The sequence below is a fragment of the Neofelis nebulosa genome, chromosome 14, assembly GCF_028018385.1.
Source record: "Neofelis nebulosa isolate mNeoNeb1 chromosome 14, mNeoNeb1.pri, whole genome shotgun sequence".
NCBI lineage: Eukaryota > Metazoa > Chordata > Mammalia > Carnivora > Felidae > Neofelis > Neofelis nebulosa.
The window spans coordinates 64,041,850-64,064,394 of NC_080795.1; the positions used below are offsets into that span (position 1 = coordinate 64,041,850).

General features: G+C 41.3%; 1 protein-coding gene across 5 annotated transcripts in view; it reads left to right on the forward strand.

The window, feature by feature from the left end:
- COL14A1 (collagen type XIV alpha 1 chain) overlaps nucleotides 1-22,545 on the forward strand; it is a 211,852-nt gene that overhangs the window by 157,555 nt on the left and 31,752 nt on the right. For all 5 annotated transcript variants that reach the window (XM_058698926.1, XM_058698929.1, XM_058698925.1 and 2 more), the window contains exons 38-42: nucleotides 990-1,085; nucleotides 2,490-2,543; nucleotides 2,925-2,978; nucleotides 17,100-17,153; nucleotides 17,619-17,690. In XM_058698926.1, coding sequence (XP_058554909.1) covers nucleotides 990-1,085; nucleotides 2,490-2,543; nucleotides 2,925-2,978; nucleotides 17,100-17,153; nucleotides 17,619-17,690 — 330 coding nt within the window. The remainder of the gene's footprint in view (nucleotides 1-989; nucleotides 1,086-2,489; nucleotides 2,544-2,924; nucleotides 2,979-17,099; nucleotides 17,154-17,618; nucleotides 17,691-22,545) is intronic.

Here is a 22,545-nt window from a genome sequence, read left to right on the forward strand (position 1 = left end):
TTCTCCCCCTTTGGCCTTTCCTACACTGCTCTTTCTTCTTCTCCCTTCTACCCACTTTTCATCTCATAACCTCACCCACAAACACACCTTGAACTACTCCAAAATCCAATCCGGCTCAGATCTCTCTTGATCCCCAGACTACTGGACATGTCCCCATGGCTATTCCCATGCACCTAGAACTTAGACTGCGCTCATTATTTATCCCCACTTCTGTATTGCTTGTCTCAAGTAATGGAATCGTCAGTCTCCCGTTTAATACGATACCCAGGTGTTGGAAGTCTTAACTTATACTAGTTTTCCCTGGAGTCACAGAACCAGAGAGGGGAAGGAAGAGGTTGAGGTAGTTTTTCTGGATCGGAGATTACAGAGGTGGTATAGCTTTAGCTAAACCACAAGGTCCAAACTACAGAAATAACAGTTGCTGATGTGAAGGAGTGCCTGATCCCGAGAAGAAAGAAAATCAAGTAATATTGCGCTGAGGACAGGTCATTAAGCAGACAGTCAAGAGGCACAGAGCGGTGGTGGGATCGAGGTGAGGAAGAAACGGACTGGGTGCAAAGTCTTCAGTAATGTAGGCGTGCCCCTGAGATGAGTGGCTGACAGCTGTGGAGGTGGAGAGAACGTAGGTCAGCTAGATGGTATGAACCTGCACAGACCAGGAGGGTGGTCTTGAAACACTTTTGTCTTTTGGATTTGTTATGGAGTATGGGGGGTCTAGTTACTCACATAGTTGGCACAGCTTTCTTATTTATGGAAGCAAACAATTAAAGTTGCAGCAACCCCTATGTGTTTACTCTTTTGGTTGCCTGATGACATCTTACCTGGGAGGTGCACCCTTTGAAGCATGTTGTCTTGCCATCCTATCAGTGTTCTGTGTCTTAGGGAAATTTATTTAAAGAAATAAATCATAAGTGCTCTAAGCAGAAATATCTTTTGAGTACTGAGCATCTAACTTACCTCTGGAATGACTTTTTTCTCTTGTGTTCCAGGGACCAGAGGGCCCTCGGGGTGAAATAGGCCTTCCGGGACCTCAGGGTCCCCCTGGACCCCAAGGACCAAGTGGTCTGTCCATTCAGGGAATGCCTGTGAGTTGTGTGTAGACATTTGGGTGGATTGTATTGTGATCACTTTTTCATGAGTCACAGATGAACTTTTGTCTTCTATAACCTTCATAATGAGCCTCAGTTCCTTCCTACTCCTAAAAATAAAAATTGAGAAATGGAAGTATTTACTGAGAGTTCATTCATCAGCCAGTTTTGTTGTTATTGTTGTTAAATGACGAGTGTCTTTTACAAATAGATGCCTCCACTCAGAGTAAGCATATCCATAAGCAATTTGTCTATAGAAGAGAATCAGGGCTGTGACATGTATTGTCCTTTTTCTTGTTGGATCAAGTCCTTAACAGATGTAATAAAATCTAGAAAGCAACAAATGCTACACAAATTTAGGTTGTTCATTATGTCTTTGTAGTAATCATGGATACAGATTCATCATTTATTTATGATTTTTTTTTTTAATTTTTTTAACATTTTATTTATTTTTGAGACAGGGAGAGACAGAGCATGAACAGGGGAGGGTCAGAGAGAGGGAGACACAGAATCGGAAACAGGCTCCAGGTTCTGAGCTGTCAGCACAGAGCCCGACGCGGGGCTCGAACTCACGGACCGCGAGATCATGACCTGAGCTGAAGTCAGACGCTTAACCGACTGAGCCACCCAGGCGCCCCCATTTATTTATGATTTTTATCTCAGTGGGCATCAAAGTACAACGCACTTAGTCGAAGTTTTAGATTATAGACAGTGTACTTTATCTAGGCACTTTGTAAAAGCTGTTCGTATCACTGAAAGCAAATTTAATGCAACTTACTGGTTTTCATTAATCTTGCTGGGATCTAGGTTTAAAGAATAAAACCAACTTCTATTAATTAAAATTAATATTTGAAGCCAACAAGCCCTTTAAGCACACGTTTCACAATCTTTCTGGGCATACGATTGTATCTCCCTGGCTGACAAGTTTTCTGCTCCAGGGTTATTTTCACATGTTAGAAAGCGTTAGCATGCCAGGTATATAACTACTGCTACTACTAAGGCTTTGGTAAGGTCTTGCTATGTGCCAGAGTCTGTGTTTGCTTCTCCATTTTTATATATTTCTAGCCAAAACGAAGCCAAAACTCTATAAATACGAACTTTAAAAATCTAAACCATAAATGGTATTGAACTGTCCAGTCCCTCCTTCATCTATCTCCAGGATGGGCTTAGCCATAGCAGACTGTATGTTCTGTGTTTGAACTGCTCTGCTGTATAAATGTTCAACTCCATAGGAATGCTTACATACATGGGGTAGTGGATGTGAGAAGTGAAATATGCTGTATTGGATGTTAATGTAAAAGCAAGTTAGTGGTAAAAACGTTAGAGCAGTCCGTGGAGAAGATGAAGAGACTAAGAACTTACCCTATGTGAACTTAACCCTGTGTAATTTTGGATATTCAGGGAATGCCCGGTGCCAAAGGAGAAAAAGGAGAAACTGGCCTTCCTGGTCCACAGGTATTATTACTGTTATTATTATTATTATTATCGTCATCTGCTAAAAAGTGCTCTTAGGTCTAGAGCATTGCAAAGGGGCAAAATAAAGGTTGTCGCTTCTGAAGTCAGCTTTGATTTTAGCAATAGGTGGTTTCTGTATTAAAGACTGTTAGCCTGCATTCATTTATGTTAGCCCCCACTGAGCATCATACTGATGCTCTTGAGGACAAGCCTGGGGGGGGCGGAAATTTCTTTCCCATAAATAACTTCAGGGTTCTTCATTTGCCTTTATGCTATTAGGTTTGTTTGGAGGCCTTACTCTATTTCAGGGAAGCTGGGTGGAAAGGCAATTGATTGCCAATTTCCGTGACTCTGACTTCTTTTGGTCCTTGCTCTACCTAGGGTATTCCAGGAGGCATTGGTTCACCAGGACGTGATGGCTCTCCAGGCCAGAGGGTAAGGACCTGCCCAAGGTTGTTAGGACAGTAGATTCCTTACCAAGGCATTCTTTTCTATGCAACAAAATCAAACAAGGTTGTTTTTTTCCCCCCTTATTATCCCTTCTGTCTATCTATATCCTACTATCCTGTGTCTATTTCCCTATCTTCTATGTCCGTTAGTTTCATCAAAACCTGAGAACTTTTATCAAACCTTTCCAAATGAGCAACACCTTTTTCTGAATGTTCCCATAACCTGAATATAATTTGCACTGAATTGTGTGCATTGGTTTAGCAGATTTTCCAGTTCTTTTCAAATTCTCAAGGCATAAACATAAAGGAAGGATCATATAGGTTCATATGGATCATATAGGTTGAAATTTAAGTACTATGCTATCTACAGTATTTTTTATTTATTTAATAGTTGTCACTTATCTCTTCTTTTAACCTGTTCACATGGACAGCAGCGAAAGAAATTATAAGGATGGTCAGGAGAGGAATGAGTTAACACCCAATGTTTGTTTAGCCAGCACATTTTCCCTGAGCCAGGTTTAAGGTTCTTATCCTCAAAGAGTTTATAGTTCAGTGGAAGAAAATATCACCAAATAAGAAACTGTAATACATGCAATAATGGGGGTATTTGCAGAGCCTGATGAGAGTATTTACAAAGAATAGATAACTAAGCCAGACTTGGAGGGTTGGGAAAAGCTTCCTGGGGGAGGCACCATCAGGGCTGAGCCTCAAATGAGAGATAGAAATTAACCAGGTGCATGAGGATAGGAAAGCTGCTGCAAGCAGAGAACAGCATGCACAAAGGTGTGGTGATGAAGAGAAGGCGGGGCATTTCCAGTATTGCAAAGAGCTCAGTGTGGCTGGAGAGTAGAGTACAGTGTGTGTATGTGTGCGTGCGTATCATGTACGTACACACTCAGATCTGGGCAGATTGTCAAGAAATGAAGCTGTGGAAGTAAACACAAATTCAAGTAAATATTTTATTTTTAGGCTAAGAATTTTGTGCTTTATCAGGAAGCAATAGGAAGTCATTAAATTTTCAGGCAATGGCTAGTCTTTCTTAGATGGTCTCTGATTTAGGATTTGGGTAGCTCCACAAATTCTGTCAAGACTGAATTATATGGAGTGGCAACTACTTGGATCCGATCCCATGAAGGACAACACATTTGGCATGCCCTGGTCATTGTTGGTACAACTTACCCACTGGGCTGGCAAATGACCGGCTGAAAGACTCACGTCTCTACTCAAACAAGATCCGCCTTTAGCTCAGGATAGTTATACGGCTCAAGAATAAGGAAATTGTTTTTTCTATAGACATGTAGGTGTGGGGCCTTCAATTCCTTCCATGTTCTTTTTTTTTTATTACATCAAACTTTCATTTGCTTAAAATCTGTTTAGTCTCTGCCCATTAAATGGAACTACTCAGTCTGTAAATCATATCCAAGTAACCGTATCTAAAGGAGGCATTCTCTATAAAAGTTAGATTTATGTAGGTTTCTTGTGAATGTACAAAGAGTGTCTAGAAGTATTTATATGTTTTGGCAAAGGGCTTAGGCTAAGATCCTGCTCCGTTGCACATCTAGGTTCTTTCGTGATTCCTGAAGCTCTGAAAATGGGAATTCTAAAGATTTGGTGCAGGGAATTTACTTGGTTTATCTATGCAGGGAGACGAGTCTTGGCAAAGAACTCCCAAATCAAACATATTGTATTGGTGTTTGGATCATTTGGTTTGGGAATACTTTCTTTTAAAAATTCACTTTTTTTTTCTTTTAAAGCTACTTTTTTTTTCTGTTTATACCAACACAGGCTTTTAATAAAAATTTTGCTATTCCTTCAAACATGTTTTCTTTTAGAGAATGAACAGCCTTAGAGCTGTAATAAAGTGATAAAATATCTACATGTGGATTTTATTGTCCTCCCTCCTTCAATCTGGAGGCAAAACTTTCAGAATGCATCCCATTCCTATTTTGAAAAATTCTTGGATAGAAATGGACTTATTTCTAAGTAATCCACTTTTCGGGAGGTACTCATTCTTATAGGGTCATGTTTTAAAAATATTACACAAATTCTGTGACAATTGTTTTAGAAAAGGACAATGCTATTTCAGCGTATAATTTGAGGGGGTGCCGTTCACACAGAATAGAATATACTGGTGCCTCCTGGAATTGTGTAACATGGTTGCCCTGCTTGCAGGGGTGGGGGGACTGCCTATATCTTATTTAATAAGATATTACTTGAGCACACATCTTACCTGAGGACCTGCTATGTGCCATGTGCTGTGCTCAGCCTAGAGAGGGTTGTCCATTACTGCAACCAAAGGGGAAGGATCCAGAAGAGGAGAGACTTTTAATAGCTAAAGGAGGCAATTCCTAGATCATCCACCTAGAGGTCAGGGAAGGATATGGTGGCGTCAGGGGCATGACACTTACCCTGGGCTGGGAAAACAAATGGGTGTTCCTCAGAGACAGTTGGAGAAGGAAGGACAAGTGGGTGAAAACAGTTACTTAGGTGGCTCTGATGTATTTAGTCAAATATCTGGGAGCTTAAGGAAAGTGAAACGTCCAAAGCGATGAGATAGTTACATAACAGCACTGTAAAGGAGGAGGTCCGGAACCAGTGTTCATGGCCATTGTGGCAGATCCAGACACAGAGCACCTTCATGAAGCACCGAGTCTCTCTGGAGCAGCAGCAGTATCTAGGTCTCTGTGGCTCGGCAGTGAGAGAGGGTGTCACTGAGAGCACTAAGGACAAAACTTGAGGATCATTCCTGCTCTGCTGTTGGCCATCTTCAAAGGCAAAGCTGCAATCAGAAAAAAATAAAATAAACAATAACAACCATGGTGTAGAACAGACTGAAAGCAAACGCTGGATGATGAAACTTCCCATTAAAATGCCTGGAAAGCCACTTGCAGAAAACTGCCCAGTTAGAACTCAGGGAGGCAGAGTTATGTTGTCTTTTCTTCTCACTACCCCCTTAAATCGCTTCCTATTACTGTACCTTCATTGCCCCTGATCCTGAGTGAGGAAAGCACACTCGAGACAGAGGCGGAAGCAGCTGGGATAAATCTGTGTGACGATGTCCAGTTTGTGCTTCTACGTCCTTGGAGAGCCTCGGCAGGAAGGGGAGTGAGTGGGATTTGCTCTAAGAGTGGTAGGCTACTCATTACTGCCCATTCGTCTTCCTTTTCAATCTTTGTCTTCTCTTATTGACAGATAAGAACTCCCAGCCCAAAGCTAGCACCAGCACCTTGACTATCGGCTTACAGAACAGTTAGCACCTCTTCCCTGGGGCCAGTGTCAATGTTGCCCCTTAGTTTAGCTGGAAAGAGGGAAAGGTGAGCAAAAATAAAAAGGAGAAGATTAAACCTCTCCTCTTTAAGCAAGGAACATGTTTTCTAATGTTTCTAGCTTATTCTGGCTTTTCCCGTGAGGAATCTTTGACTCTTAGAGGCAACTCACATTCAGCTCTGGGCCTGGGGCCATAAGCAAGTCCAGCAAAAGTTGGACTTCCTCACTGAACAAGTCTCAGCCTCCTGCTGGCAAGTGATGGAGCGCAGTGCAGAACCACAGTTGATTTGATTTTACTTTTTATTTTATTATTATTATTTTTAAATACCTGAATTGTTTTTATTAAGTGTAATGGATGCATCTGGAATTAGGAGCATACTTAGCTCCTAAAGAATAACAAGAAACAACTTATTTATACAACATGTGGCAAAAATGCACCTCCATTAGGAATAACACCTTTAAAAACACAGCATAAAGGTTATACATTATTTTAGCATCTAACAGTCACTCTAATTGTGTTTTCCAATTCTATCCCTGAGGTTGGAAACATATTTTCATAGAATGTTTCCCATATGTACATTTAATCTTTCCATAAAACACTTAGTTGCATAATAAGAATATGGCTTATTTTTTCTTTATTTTTAATTTAATTTTTTTTTAATTTACATCCAAATTAGCATATAGTGCAACAATGTTTTCAGGAGTAGATTCCTTAGTGCCCCTTACCCATTTAGCCCATCCCCCCTTGCACACCCCCTCCAGTAACCCTCTGTTTGTTCTCCATATTTATGAGTCTCTTCTCTTTTGTCCCCCTCCCTGTTTTTATATTATTTTTGTTTCCCTTCCCTTATGTTCATATGTTTTGTCTCTTAAAGTCCTCATATGAGTGAAGTCAGATGATATTTGTCTTTCTCTGACTGACTAATTTTGCTTAGCAGAATGCCTTCCAGTTCCATCCATGTAGTTGCAAATGGCAAGATTTCATTCTTTTTGATTGCCAAGTAATACTCCATTGTGTATGTATTTATGTGTGTGTGTGTGTGTGTGTGTGTGTGTGTGTATATATATATATATATATATATATATATATATATATATATATATACTACATCTTCTTTATCCATTCATCTATCGATGGACATTTGGGCTCTTTCCATACTTTGGCTATTGTTGATAGTGCTGCTATAAACATTGGAGTGCATGTGTCCCTTCAAAACAGCCTACCTGTATCCCTTGGATAAATACCCAGTAGTGCAATTGCTGGGTTGTAGGGTACTTCTATTTTTAGTTTTTTGAGGAACCTCCATACCGTTTTCCAGAGTGGCTGCAGCAGCTTGCATTCCTACCAGCAGTGCAAAAGAGATCCTCTTTCTCTGCATCCTCACCAACATCGGTTGTTGCCTGAGTTGTTAATGTTAGCCATTCTGACAGGTGCAAGGCGGTATCTCATTGTGGTTTTGATTTGTATTTCCCTGATGATGAGTGAAGTTGAGCATTTTTTCATGTGTCGGTTGGCCATCTGGATGTCTTCTTTGGAGAAGTGTCTATTCATGTCTTTTGCCCATTTCTTCACTGGATTATTTGTTTTTTGGATGTTGAGTTTGATAAGTTCTTTATAGATTTTGGATACTAACCCTTTATCTGATATGTCGTTTGCAAATATCTTCTCCCATTCTGTCGGTTGCCTTTTAGTTTTGCTGATTGTTTCCTTCGCTATGCAGAAGCTTTTTATTTTGATGAGGTCCAGGACCACATTTTAAAAGGCAGCTTTGGCTAAGGGAGTAGGTCCCAAATGTTCATACCACAAAAAATAAGTGGTCATTGTGTGATGGGATGGAGGCGGTAGCTGAAGCTATGGAGGCAATCACTGTGCACTATATAAATGCATCAAATCAACAACAAGTTGACACCTTAGACTTACACAGTGTTATATGTCAATTATATTTCAGTATGGCTGAGAAAAAATTGTGTCTTCAAAAAATTAGAATTTAAGAAAGTAAAAATCAAAGCAACAGTGCACGTCCACAGTGGAATGCGTTCAGCTTCATTCTGAGCCATTCCCATCAATAGCATTTGGGTCTCATCTTCCTTTCTCACTGTGTATCCTGCCACTTCCCTCTGGCTCCTTCCTCTTCTTTCCTTGGTGTCTGTGACCTGAGGGCCTTCCTGTGATCTTTGAGCTCCTCTGATGTAGAGTGGGTCTCTCAGCCCCCACCCTGGGCTTCAGGTGATCCTTAGCGAAACTACAAAGAACAGGCAAGATGTGGATGATAAATATAAGAAGTGAGAGAAAGAATTTGAAAAGGGAAGAAAGAAAAGAAAACATAACCTCTTTTCCAGTTCGGGGCTCACTTACTTCCAAGAGCATGATCTTTCTGTCAAACACTCCAAATAGAAATAGTAAAAATTATTTTTATTTTCCAGTTCTTAATATGGTTATATAAAAAGTCGGAGAGACAAGAAACAAAAATGACAAGGAGATAGATACTTTATGGCACCTGGTGGATAGTAATTCCTCCATAGTACAGAGGGTATTCATCTTTAAATTCCACGTGAACTTCATTTGGAATGCGTCCTTTGCCCCAGGTTACTGGTCCTCCCATTTCCATGCCATAATCACAGCTTCCCTCTCTCAGCTGGAAAAGATCGAATAGTAGAAAAAAAATCTTCTACACATGAATTCTGCTGAACTTGTGAGGTTATGAGAAGCAGGGCCAGTGGTGAATATTGTAGATTTGGTCTGTTCGCCAGACCTGAGTTTGAACCCCCGCTGTAATGACATTGGGCCAGTTACTTGCTATCTCCAAGCCTCACTTTACTCATCTGTGAAGTGGAAAAAATATTTGACTCCATAGAGTTACTGTGGGAATTGATTCATATAAAGAATTTCTATATAAAAATTTAATTTTAGCAAATATTAGTATTAACTATTTTCAATGTAACCTAGTAAGTCAGGACAGTATATTTTATAATGCCTGTGCTTGCCATATCAAGATGCCTTGGAGGATTTTAAAGAACTCTAAAAAGGAGTCTAAAGAAAAAGCAAGTGGTTTGTTGCTGTTGTTTAACTTTCTTGGGTTCCACATTGAAAGTACACTGGGAACATGCTTCCTTTTGATGTGGCTTTGATGTATATAAAGGCCATTTTTGTGATGAATGTTCCATTTCATCGAAGTGAATTGGATTTAAAATATTATTGACAATTGGAATTTGAGTCAATTATCTGGATTTAATTCCTATCATAAATGCTAAGCAGTGATAAGAGATTTATCCAAGAAACATTTTCTTAAATACGAAGATTCATGACACTATCCCCCTTGAGTATTTTCCTCCTTCAGAAGAAGGAATGTAAAAAGCCATCACAAAGCCAGTGGAGAGGATGATTTGGTTTTCTTTTTTGTGGGTCTAGATGGGTTTTTATAAAACCCAGGGAAACATTCTCACAGTCAGCCACAGTGATGATAGTACTTGCCGTTAGGACTTGGCAGTTTATCTGAATAAAAATAACAGGAATCGCTATTACTAATTATTGACTAAGTGCAGGTGCTTTATGATGTTAGTTCTATAATCCTCAGAAAACCCACAAATGCTAAGCACTTTTACCCCCATTTTACAGAGGAAGACTCTGTAGCTTAGAAAATGGAAGTATTTGAACAATGCCATACAGCTAGTAAGTGTTGGAACCAGGATTATAATCCATCTCTGTGGCTCCAACACTGAGCTCTTTCTTCCTAAACGTTATGTTTAATAAAGGTCACTATGGGATCATGTTCATGTAGGAAAGTCTTGCATTAAGGATATTTAATAAACAGGACTGAAGATACCTCGCCTAGAATTTTTGGGCTGTAAGAACCCAGTTTGGGTTACTTTCTTGGTGAAGTAGAAGTTGATAGTTCACACATAGGAATATGTTTCAATTACTTTTCACCTTCTTTTGGATAGTGGCACATCTGGGACACATTTGAGAACAGTTAGGGGATTTGTTGTATGTTATTACTGGCTTTACAGATCCTTCTGTTGGAGCACGGGGTGCAGACCATATCTGCCTTGCACTCTGGTTCCAAGGCCATCCTTCGGGGCCAGGCCAGACATTTCATATTCATAAACCAGCAGTTCTACAGCTTAAGGGATCAGGTTGTTGTTTCAAGTTTTGCTTTGTTTTTAAATACACTGATTCCTGGGCTTAGACCTCAAGATTCCAATACACAAGGTCTTGTGTGTGACTTTGGAATCGATAGTTTTAAAAAGCTTAATGATTCTGATAATCAGCTAGGTTTTTAGAAACACTGGATAGTATAGTGGGTTGCTATACTATTACGCCTACTGTATGTCTAAGTAATTTCTTGCATAGGATTTTACTGCTGTTTCAATTCACTGAATTTTTAGGTTACTGAAAATATGTTTATATATGTGTGTGTGTGTATATATATATATATATATATATATGTTTATATATGTGTGTATATGTATGTGGAAATTTACATACATTTAAATTTGTGTAAATGTAGGGGCACCTGGGTGGCTCAGTTAGTTAAGTGTTCAATTCTTGATTTCGGCTCGGGTCATCATCTCACGTCTCATGGGACTGAGCCCCACATTGGGCTCTGTGCTGACAACGTGGAGCCTGCTTGGGATACTTTCACTCCCTCTATCTCTGCCCCTCTCCCCTGCTCACTCGCTCTCTCTTTCAAAATAAATAAACATTAAACAATTCTTTAAATTACATATGTGTATATATATGTAAATATATGCACATGTTTGTATATACATTTATACACACATAGATAGTGTGTGTGTGTGTCTGAAAATTCCCCAGTGTGACTCAACGTGGTACCAACACTTAATGACTGATCTAACCTGGGCCAGTATTTACAGAGTCTGTGGCTTTTTGGTCCTTGGCCTCTTAATCTGGTGGTTGGTCTTAATCCTTTGCTGCAAGTAGCAACCTTATTTCCCATGGCTGACTGCCACGCTGGTACATTGGCTGGTGCTCACAGCAGTCCAGAGCCATGCCACAGGGTTGAAATTGTGCAGCAAGAATGTCTTCAAGTTTTTCTCTAGGCCTCACTAGAGAGGTTTGGTTCCTCTAAACAAACCCGTCAGATGCCTGTTGCTTAAAGATCCCACTGTACCTGAAGGTGTAGTGTAAGAGGACCTTAACAATTGGCATGTTCCAGAATCTTAAGGTTAATATCTGTGACTCACCATTTAAGTCTTCAAAAAAGACATGGGTGGTGTTTATCAGGATTGAGTCACCAGTTCTGAACACTGATAGCTACCTAAACATAAATATTCTAGCTTCTGACTTTAATTTTAGTTACAACACTCTTTGTGGGCACATTGGTTTCATCCTTCAAATTTCATAGACACAGAACTTAGAAACTACAGACTTTTTAAGACTCTGTAGGAAATTCTTGCCACTTCAATGTGTGTATATATGCTCCAGAACATGGAAAAGAAAACAGCAAAATGGAAATGAATGAATGGTTAATTAAATGTCTATAAAACAGTCCACTTTGCCAATTTCAGCCATAAGTAAATTTAGTATTCATTCAAGTATCAGTGATTTTGAAAGCAAATGTTGGGGGAGATTTCCTTTTGCTGACAAATCATAGCCAACCATAACTTAACAGCTTGCTCATAGCTGACTGTTTTCAAAAACAAATTATAAAAATCCTTTCAAGCTTTTATAGCAAAACTTACTTTTAATGTGGGTTGTGGGTGCATATTAATATTTTAAGGTGGGAATCTCAGGAAAAGAGAAATGCCTGGGTCTATTCATGTCATAAAACATCCCTGTTTGTGGGTGGCTGATTTCATGCACTTGAAAAAATATATTTGTCGGCTTCAGTGAATGTCTATATTATGCTTATCACTTAATCTTCTATTCCCTACTCTTCATTCTTCATTGCTTAATTAGGGGCTTCTGCTTTTTCTAGGAGTGCTTAATTCACAAACATACATCGTCTCAGATTGGCTACCTAACATGAAATGGAAAACGTATAGACATAGAAATGTTCTCGGAAATGCAAACACACTTTTAGTTGATAAGGGTTGATGGCCATTCATTCGATGAGCTTTGATTTAGATTAAGCTGAATCCCAAGGCTAGGATTTGCCAATTATTTTGCCTTGTAACATGTGGACATTTTACAGAGTTTTTCTCTTCACCAGGTTTATTGCTCTTATATAGAAAAGGTCCTGCCCTTGCTCCTCACCCTGAGGTGAAGGGATGAGAGGCAGGATCTGAGCCCTGGCTGAATGTTGCCTGGTTTGCAAAGATGAGCCGTAATGTGGTGTCATGGTGGCCCACAAGCAGGGAAACTAATGCAGTGGCCCAGTCATCCTGGGTCCCTTGATTCAAACGTCTCTCCAGTCAAGCCCTCTCTCCATTCCCTTGCCAGGATACTGTGTTCTTCCTACATGTTTCCATGGAACTCTTCTCATCCATCATCATAGCACATTGTCATTTTCTTTCAATCATTGACTTTGCTCAAAACTGGAAACTTCTTGGAAAGACTGTGTTGTTCCTCATTAGCTATCCAAATCCTACCAGAAAGCACAGCACAGAGTAGCTCTGCAAATAATTTTCTAATGTGACAAATGTGAGGCTTCCAAGTAAAAAAACATGTTTACTCATGTGATTAAAAAATTAAACTGCAAATCATATTTACATGATGAAAAATGTGAACTTTTTATTTTCTAGGGTTAGGAAGAGAATTTGGGGAAAATGGGTTGGATAATGATTCTAAAATGGTATTAATTTTAATATCATCTTAGTTATAACAATATGGAACGAGTGCATTTTACTTTGGAATCAGAGAAGCCGGTAACCCACGGTAACCTTAAGAATGCTTTTATTCTTGAACTGTCATATCCAAACATGCTCGATTGTTCATGACAATCCTTGAAAGAAGTTGCTAGCGTAAAATGCACTAGAGTGGCCACTGTTAGTGTCCTGATCAGATCCCCCTTTCCTGGCAGGTGTCCTGCATCCTGTAGCTGTGGATGTTGACTGCTAATGGTTCAGAATTGGCCCTTCCACGGAGAATTGCCCTTGGAAATGCCACCTTGGTCCCGGTTAATGACTAACTGATAGGAATGAATAAAACCTTACCATAGGTTATAGCTGGGCTATAACTCCCACTCTAGCTCTCCTCATGGGATAAGCTGAGGCCAGATTTCAGTGATAGCCAATTCTCATGCCTCTTCCCAGGCCCTCTCCTGCCTCCTTTCCTCCCTAGCAGGTGCCTCCCAAGTACAGTCCCTCTAGATATCAAAGGCATAGTATCCAGGTCTGCTTCTAGAAAATTACCCCTAAGACATTCACTGAAATGAAATTTCAGCTTCTGAAAGTCCCTGACTCCTGATGCCTTTCTCCTGCATTGTGGACAGCTCAGCAGCAAGGGCGATGACACTGGCATTTCCCCCCTGCCCTACACACATTTCCAGACTAATTATGCTTGAGATTAATACTTATTTAGTCAACACGGTAATCAGAATACTTCTTCCAGCATCCTCAATTTTATTCGAATTCTAACTAACATTTTGTTAGTACCTAGTTTTGTGCCAGCAATGTGCTAGGAAAATATTAGGAATGGAACAACGAGTAAAACTTAATGTCTGCCCTCTCAGCTTCTGGCAGGTAGAATGACACAGAGTAAGCAAACATCTTGTCTAGCATCCTTTTTTTTTTTAATATGAAATTTATTGTCAAATTAGTTCCTATACAACACCTAGTGCTCATCCCAACAGGTGCCCTCCTCAATACCCCTCACCCACCCTCCCCTCCCTCCCACCCCCCATCAACCCTCAGTTTGTTCTCAGTTTTTAGGAGTCTCTTATGTTTTGGCTCTCTCTAGCATCCTCTTTTGATCACACTCAACCATGAGCCCCTCCGCCAAATTTAGCTCCTATGATGTAGGAACATTGCTCTGTCTTCCCTTCCAGATGAGTCACATGTGGGGTCCAGAAATCAGGAGAATTCAGAACTGTTCACAAGAACATCCTTCAGTGCCGCTGTGGAGGACAGAACTGATGTGTCTCTTTTTCAGCTCCTTCCTCATGATTGGGAGGGGGGCGTAAATGTGTTATTTCCTGCAGATCTTCCTTGGAATCTTGCAGTTTTCTTATTTTTTTTTAGGGTTTATTTATTTTTGAGAGAGAGACAGAGTGTGAGCAGGGGAGGGGCAGGAGAGGGAGTTACAGAATCCAAAGCAGGCTCCAGGCTCTGAGCTGTCAGCACAGAGCCCAACATGGGGCTCGAACTCACCAGCTGTGAGATGATGAGCTGAGGTCGGAGGCTTAACCAACTGATCCACCCAGGTGCCCCTGATGCACTTTTCTTTTAAGAAAATATGCCATGGCTTGCCTCCCTCTGTGAATAAACTTGCCCCTGCTTGTTTTGGGGAAGGCCTCCTGCAGCAACGCTACGGTGTTGATTGCTGGGCGTTGTGTTGACGGTGTGTCATGTGTGGGTTACACACGGGTCCGTGTTTGCTTCCCATCCACTGCTGGAAGAGTTTTAAGGCAGGAAGCAAAAAATTTTCTTTTTACAATGTCTTCTTAAATTATCGAATACGTGCCCAGAGTCCATTTTTTTCTTATGTGAACTTCATTGAGAAAATAATACATTTTTTAAAATTCCTTTTTATTTTTAATTATAAGGTCTCCTAACTTCTCTTGGTCCCACGTTTTCTCACTTACACCATGAGAGGACTGAACTGAAGGAAATCTTAGGTCCTGTTCATCTCTCACATATTCTGATCTTTTATGTTATATTTAAACAACATGCAAAATAATTTCTTTCAGACTATGTCAGCATTAATTTTTGCTATTTAGTTAACAGATCCCCAAAAGGGTGTGTGTGTGTGTGTGTGTGTGTGTGTGTGTGTGTGTGTGTTTGCGTAACTTAATCTGTATCGGGGTCTATTACTGCAGCTTTTTGAATTAATTTTTTTTAAGTAAGTTCTAAACCCAACATGGGGCTTGAACTCATGACCCTGAGATCAAGAGCCATGCTCTAGTGACTGAGCCAGCCAGGTGCCCCCTGACTTAATATTTTTGACTGAATGTCTTAAATGAAAAAACAGAAATAGTAAAAAAACCCACAACTAGCGGCAGGTATATTAGTGTAGGATAACTGATATCACAAACAACCCTAAAATCTCAGTGGTTTAATGCAATAAAATAAAATAAAATAAAATAAAATAAAATAAAGTAAAATAAGATAAAGTCTATTGTTGGCTCACAACCCAATGCTATCAACAAGATAGACAGAGGAGTGGGGAGGTCTAGTCTCTGCTCCATATGGTCATTTAGAAACTCGGGGTCTTTCCATCCTGGGACACTTTAATCTTTAACATGTGGGCTCTGAAGTTGCTACAAAAGGGGAAAAGAAAGTGGAGGATTACCCACAGGAAATTTTCATAAGCCAGAACTGGAACTGGCCCCTTTCCATTGGCCAGAATTCAGCGCTGTGGCTCCAACATGATTCCTGGAACCGGAGCCTGGGAATTTAGCCTCACAATGTGCCTGGGCAGAAAAGGAAAATCACAAATATCGGTGAGCTCTAGAATCATCAACCTTATCTAGTTTTCAGAGTTGCCAGTATTTGAGCTTGAGAGCATGAGAGGGCCTTGCCGGCCCCCCAGTGCTGTTCCTACATACTTATCCCACCCCCTCATCATGCCCCTTTGGTTCCTTTCTTCCCAGTCACACCCCGTATCCTTTTGTCCAGTCTCATCTTTACTCTTCTATTTGATACCTTGAAGTAGGGAGAGAGAATGGGAATGTGGACAGGAACCCCTAAGAAGATGATTTTCATGGACAAGACAAAGTGGGAAAAAACAGCTCACTGGAAAAGTGGCACGGATTTCAGAAAAGGAATTGGGAGAGGCAACAAGTGAGCCAAGAGAGGTTGATTTGACTTGGGTTGAGTTGGTTTGAGATGGAAATGGATTTTATTCCGAAGAGAGACAAATCTCAAGACAAAAAGTTCACTTCTCCATGTAGAAGAACATGATGTTTTGATTAATATTTTATTAACCTGTTATAAAATTCAGACTGAAGATCCCTTTTCCTGTCTTTAACTGGATTGGAAGGACCGGCATCCACAGTTTAGAACCATAACCATTCAAGAATCACTCGTGCCGACTGTTATATTTTTCACATAAAACCAACACACATTTACCCACATTAAATCATTTAGGAAGATACTTTCAGAAAGAATATCATTTGCCTTCTGCCTTAAGCCCTTCCAACATGGAATGGGAAGCCAGCATGCACTCATTTGTAAGCTCGTGATGACACATTGAACAAGTTGGCCCAGCAGTCAAAACCATATCATTGCAACAGGAAACCTACCCCACTGTTCTCCAGGCTGCTCCTGAAGAGTTGCATTTTCAGATATTATAGTAATTTTGTAATGTCGATTTCTTTGATAGTCCTTGCCCCAAATGCTCTCTGACTTCAGATCATGAAGGATACTGACTCGTCTTTTTGTCTTTTTGCCTGATTGATTACCAAAACTTCATCTCCCTTTTCATTTGTTATGCTTGGTTTAAGAAAAACACTTTCTGGAAACAAGTTCCTTTTTAAGTTTGTAAGTGGCATGTCTTACTTAGACCTAAAATTCTTGTGCTAGACAATTTCACAGAGCCAACAGACACAAAAGTCTTGCCAAGAACAATTCTTATGAAGGGTTTAGAAGCGGTGAATCCTTAGAAGTCCAGAGTAAGCAACAGCACTTGCCCCCTCCAAATATTAAATGGGATTAAGTACATCTATCTGAAAACCATATAAAGCAATTGCATAGTTAACACACTGTTTCTTTTCCCCAGGGCTTTCCTGGAAAAGATGGGTCCTCTGGCCCTCCAGGACCACCTGGGCCAATTGTAAGTATTTCCAGAAACTACTAGGATATGTTCTGCGTTAGAGCGTTTCATTTCTTTTGAGAAATTTTCTTTTGCTCAACCTTCACCTTGGCAGCCATCTTTGCTCTGGGTTAACAACTCACTCCTTGGTACAGAGCTCTACCTAATATATCCATGTTGCTTGATAATTCTATCAGAGCCCCTTTGCCTATACAATCCCCTGCATTGATTTAGTTTTCCTTAAACATAGCTAAGGCTCAAATTTGAACAAACTACGCCTAATAGTGGGGCTTCTGAAAAATACCTCCCCTACTTTTATGGTAGTTGGGAACAGGAATGAGCAATGGATATTGCTCCAAGTCTTGGTGTTGAGGGAGAAGGAAGCTATCGCTGTGTGTGTTTGCTACTCCTTCTTGAGAACTGGCTGTCTTCGGTGAGAATGTATGAGTACTCACCTTTGTTCCATTCTCCTCTCTCTCTATTCAGGGCATTCCCGGCGCCCCTGGAGTCCCAGGGATCACAGGAAGCATGGGGCCTCAAGGTGCCCTGGGGCCACCTGTGAGTATGCAGCAGTAGCAGGTGCTCAGTCATCCCTTGGTTTATGTATGTGTTTAAATTTACCAGCATCTCTGTTGGCCAAAAATGTTTCTTCGGTATTGGACTCTGTGGGAATGTATGAAGGAAACCAGAGAAGCTTCTTGGGGAAAGAGTAAGCTCAGACTGTGCATATATCATGGCTAGAGACAGATGGTCCCCATAGGGATTAATCAGCTATGCTTCTGCTTATGTATATTTCCATTGTTTGCAATTCTCTGTTTGTCTAGGTACGTTCAGTGTCATCTTTACAGGGATTGGGTATAATAGCTATGTGTTAATTAGGCCTGTCTCCTGGGGAAAAAATACAAAGTTGAGAAATTCAAGCATTAATAAGAATGGGAATAGGTTTTTCTTTCGAAATCCTGCAAGAAAGACAAGATTTCCTGTCGAAACACACACTCACACGTAAGCAAATAAGTGAAAGCCAGTAAGTGGAACTAATTACCTCCCATTTTTGTGCTTCTAGTTTCTGAGGGTTTTTAAGTGTGATCAACGGGAGGGATAGAGATAGACTCAAGGAGAGAGAGAGAGAGATAGGAGAGAAAGAAATGAGCACATCCGGGTCGGTTTCCTCATCTGTAGGCTGAGGTGGTTGCATTTAATGGCCTCCAAAACCACATATGGCATCTTCTGTGACTTTCAAGTTGTTCCTTCTACGTGTCGGTATTAGTCAGCATTCTGACATTATCTGTGACACATTAAATCTGTATCCGTAAACTGAAGTAATTGGAGATGCATAAATGTATGCAGTACCGCAAACAGGTAAAGAAGTTGTGGAAGAGTGAAATCTGAAGGGTGAGGGAGGAGATGTTAGCGAGCTAAGATTCTATGGCTGCCATAGCAGATTACTGCAATCTTGGTGCCTTAAAACTACACAAATTTATTAATTTGTAGTTCTTTAGGTCAGAAGTCTGACATGGTCTCATTGGGTTAAAATCAAGGTGTTGGCATTTCCTTTCTGGAGCTTCTAGAGGAGAATCTATTTCTTTGTCTTTTCTAGTGTCCAAAGACCCCCACATTCCTTGGCTGATGGCCTACTGCCATCTCCAAAGTCAGCAGTGTTTCAGCTCTCTGGCCATTCTTCCCTAATCACATCTCCCTCTGAGCACAGTCTAGAAAGGTTTTTTGCCTTGAGGACCTACATGATTATATCTGGGCCACCGGATAATCCTAGATAGTGTCCCTAGATAACCTCAAAATGTTTGACTAAGTCACATTTGCAGAGTCTCTATTGCCACATAAGGTAATATATTTACAGGTCTGGGGATTAGGACATGGACACTCTGGGGGATGCTTTTTCTGCCTACCACAGTCAACAAAACATTACAGAAACATTGGTTCTCATTTGGAAAGACACCACTCTCCCTCTGGCTACCCAGACTGCCATACTACTTTTTGTTCTCTAAACTCATTTCAGTACAATTATGTCATCCTCAGAGTTCTTTCCCAAGCTAAGATTTACATGACACATATGCAGGTGTATACACACACACACACACACACACACACACACACACACATAAGATATGAACATAAAAAAATGCCTCCAGATTTTAGCAAGCACATCCTTATTTGCACACCCAAATGAATGCTCTTCTCAGCAGTTACTTTACAAAGCCATATACTCATTCCAAATACAATGTCATTGTTCAAACACTTTTATATCTCCTCTTTTCAAATCCAGCTGTAATGGGTCACAGAAGAAAATTTGATTGCTTTCTCTTCACACATATAGTTTTAATCCAAAATGGTATTACTAATTATGGTCATGCATGTGGAAGCATACTCTAACACTCACCTTCATGATCATGCACAAGCACACATGCAGGCGCATGTGCATAGACACACACACACACACACACACACTCCTGTCTGTACCATCCTTTCACTGTAAACTTTTCCGTTCATTTGGTCCTAGTCTATTCCTCACCAGAAAAGAGATTTGAAAACATTATCTCTCCTACCAGGCTTTAGTCTGCTTCCCAAACTGTTCTTGGGAACAAGAGTTCTGGAATATGTCAGTGGGGCTCGGAGAGTAAGGGGTGCTGGTTAAAGCAGTGTCAGAGACTGTGCATACTAAATCTGTTTCTCAGAAAGTCATGAGGGATTTCAGGACATCAAAGACTTTGAGGCATCCTGAAATGAAATGAGAAAAAACAAGAGCCTGGGGCGCCTGGGTGGCGCAGTCGGTTAAGCGTCCGACTTCAGCCAGGTCACGATCTCGCGGTCCGTGAGTTCGAGCCCCGCGTCGGGCTCTGGGCTGATGGCTCGGAGCCTGGAGCCTGTTTCCGATTCTGTGTCTCCCTCTCTCTCTGCCCCTGCCCTGTTCATGCTCTGTCTCTCTCTGTCCCAAAAATAAATAAAAAAAAAAAAAACAAAAAAAACAAGAGCCGGTTAATTTGGTTAATAAAATCACGTGTGCACGAGCTGATCTTTTTGTTCCTTGAACTTTTGCTGACACCTCCTAGAACTAGTTTCCCTTAACCTGAGCTGGGTTCATATGATCTATGAGAGATGGGATAGGAGAGAAGAACCAGCTCCAGGATCCTACGGAGAAGAAAATGGGGTGTACGAAGGGTGGAGAATGTGTTAGGTAAGCAGAACCCCACTCTGCTTATCCACCTGGCCTGCTGTAGCTCTTGAATATGGCCATATAGAAATGCCAACAAACTATTTCCCAGAAAGAAAGCACTCGTTAATAATATTGTCTTCGATCATTGTAAATCAACAGAAAAGGGCCCCCGTGGCCCTGGAATTTTTATCCAAGACAGAAACCATTTAGTGTATAGGCACTGGGCGGGGATGCCACAGTGGTAGGCTGTGGGTATTCTGTTAAAAGCCAGTTGTTCTCTGATCTGTCTCGCCCATACTTTTCCTCGCGCTCTGTGCTCCGTGCTCCAGGAGGTGAGCAGCCAGATGCCTGCTGGCTGCCAGACTGGCGTGACTAGTAAAGCAGGCTCAGTGTCGTGGTGTTAAGGCCTTGATTGATTTCCCATGGATGTCTGTCTAGGAAGGCAGGAGGGAAAGAGACCAAGAAAGACAGACTGCCCTACTGAAAATAGCAACGTGTTTCCTAGGCCGGTGCCAGGAACGTGTGCTTTCATGCACTCTGCCTGCAGCCACCGACTTCCCTGGGTGGACCGTGCTTTGCTGCGGCTGCCGGCGTAGCTCCTACCTGAGGTTTAAGACTTGGCTAAAATACAGTGCCTCCCCTGCAGGGGAGCACACAGAGATGAAGCTCATGTAAGAAGGGGCCATGAGTTTAGCTTGAGATCAATATAGGTAGACAGGTCCACTACATCATTTAAAGAGCGCTGCATTAGAAGTCAGGATTCCTGGGTTCTAGAAGTGGCCCTGACATGACCTTAACTAGCTGTGCGAGCCACATCACTGAAGCCATTTATCTAGACTGTCAGGACGTCAGTTTCCTAAGTCACTCATGTAAAAATATTTGCTGGGTAGTCACAATATATGCAAGAGACATGGGGAAGAGGGGTTCCGAGGGGTACAAAAGATGACCAAGGAATTTTCCCACATTCATGGAAAGTCTAGAGAGTGATTTTGTTTTAAGATTTTTTTTAAGGGACACCTGGGTGGCTCTGTCAGTTAAGTGTCTGACTTCAGCTCAGGTCATGATCTCCCAGTCCGTGAGTTCAAGCCTCACGTTGGCCCCTGTGCTGACAGCTCAGAGCCTGGAGCCTGCTTCAGATTCTGTGTCTCCCTCTCTCTCTGCCCCTTCCCTGCTTGTGCTCTGTCCTCTCTCTCTCTCTCTCTCTCTCTCTCAAAAATAAATAAACATTAAAATAAATTTTAAAAAATACATAAATAAATGATTTTTTAAAGTGTATTTATTTATTCTAAGAGGGAGAGAAAGCACAAGTGGGGGGAGGGGCAGAAAGAGAAAGAGGGAGACGGAGGATCCCAAGCAGGCTCCACACTGTGTGCACAGAGCCCAACTCGAGGCTCGAACTCACAAAACTGTACGATCATGACCTGAGCCCAAACCAAGAGTTGGATGCTCAACCGACTAAGCCACCTAGGTACCCCAAGAGTGATTTTTTTAAATGTAAGTAGGTATAATAAAAGGCAAAGGTGAGAAATGGTTTAAGGGAAAGACGACAAAATTGCTATGGAAGTCCCATTGAGAGACAGAGAGACCTACAGAAAGACAGAGAGGAAGAGGCAGAGAGGGAGCTATGCCCTGAACTGATGCGATGAGGAGAACAGCTCCTGAAGGAGGCAGCATTTCCTTTGGATCTTGAAAGGAGGGTGTGCTTTGCTTCCATAAAGGCAGGGAGTTGGCATTGTTTCAGTGGGGATTGTGGTAAAACATAAAGCCAACACAAAGCACTGCATCTTTTGTACCTGTTATATTTTTCGACTCTTTCTCTTGCTTCGTGGCACCTGCCACAATTATATTTTGCACCCTTGTTGTTTCTCACCGAGTTTATCACAGGAAGCTCTAACCCGCTCCCTGGCCTCTGCTCTAGCCCTGGTCTCACCCATTCCCCAGTTGCTGGATGATCCTTCTAGTATATCTTTGATGTGTCATTCCCTGGCTTGAACCTCCTCACCAGATCCTGTTACCAGAGGATGGGTCCCACATATTCAGCCAGGTATATGTGGCCCTTCATGATGAGCCCTTCCTTTCCCTTCCAACTGACCTCCCACTATCCCTTCATCTGCCGTTGAGTCATCCCAAGTTATGTAAAGCTCTCCCAACACGTGCTATACTGTTTCATACTTGTTTGGTCTCTGGGACATTTTCCCATTTGTCCGGGCTGCTTTCTCCTCCTTGCCCCACCTGGTGAGCTCC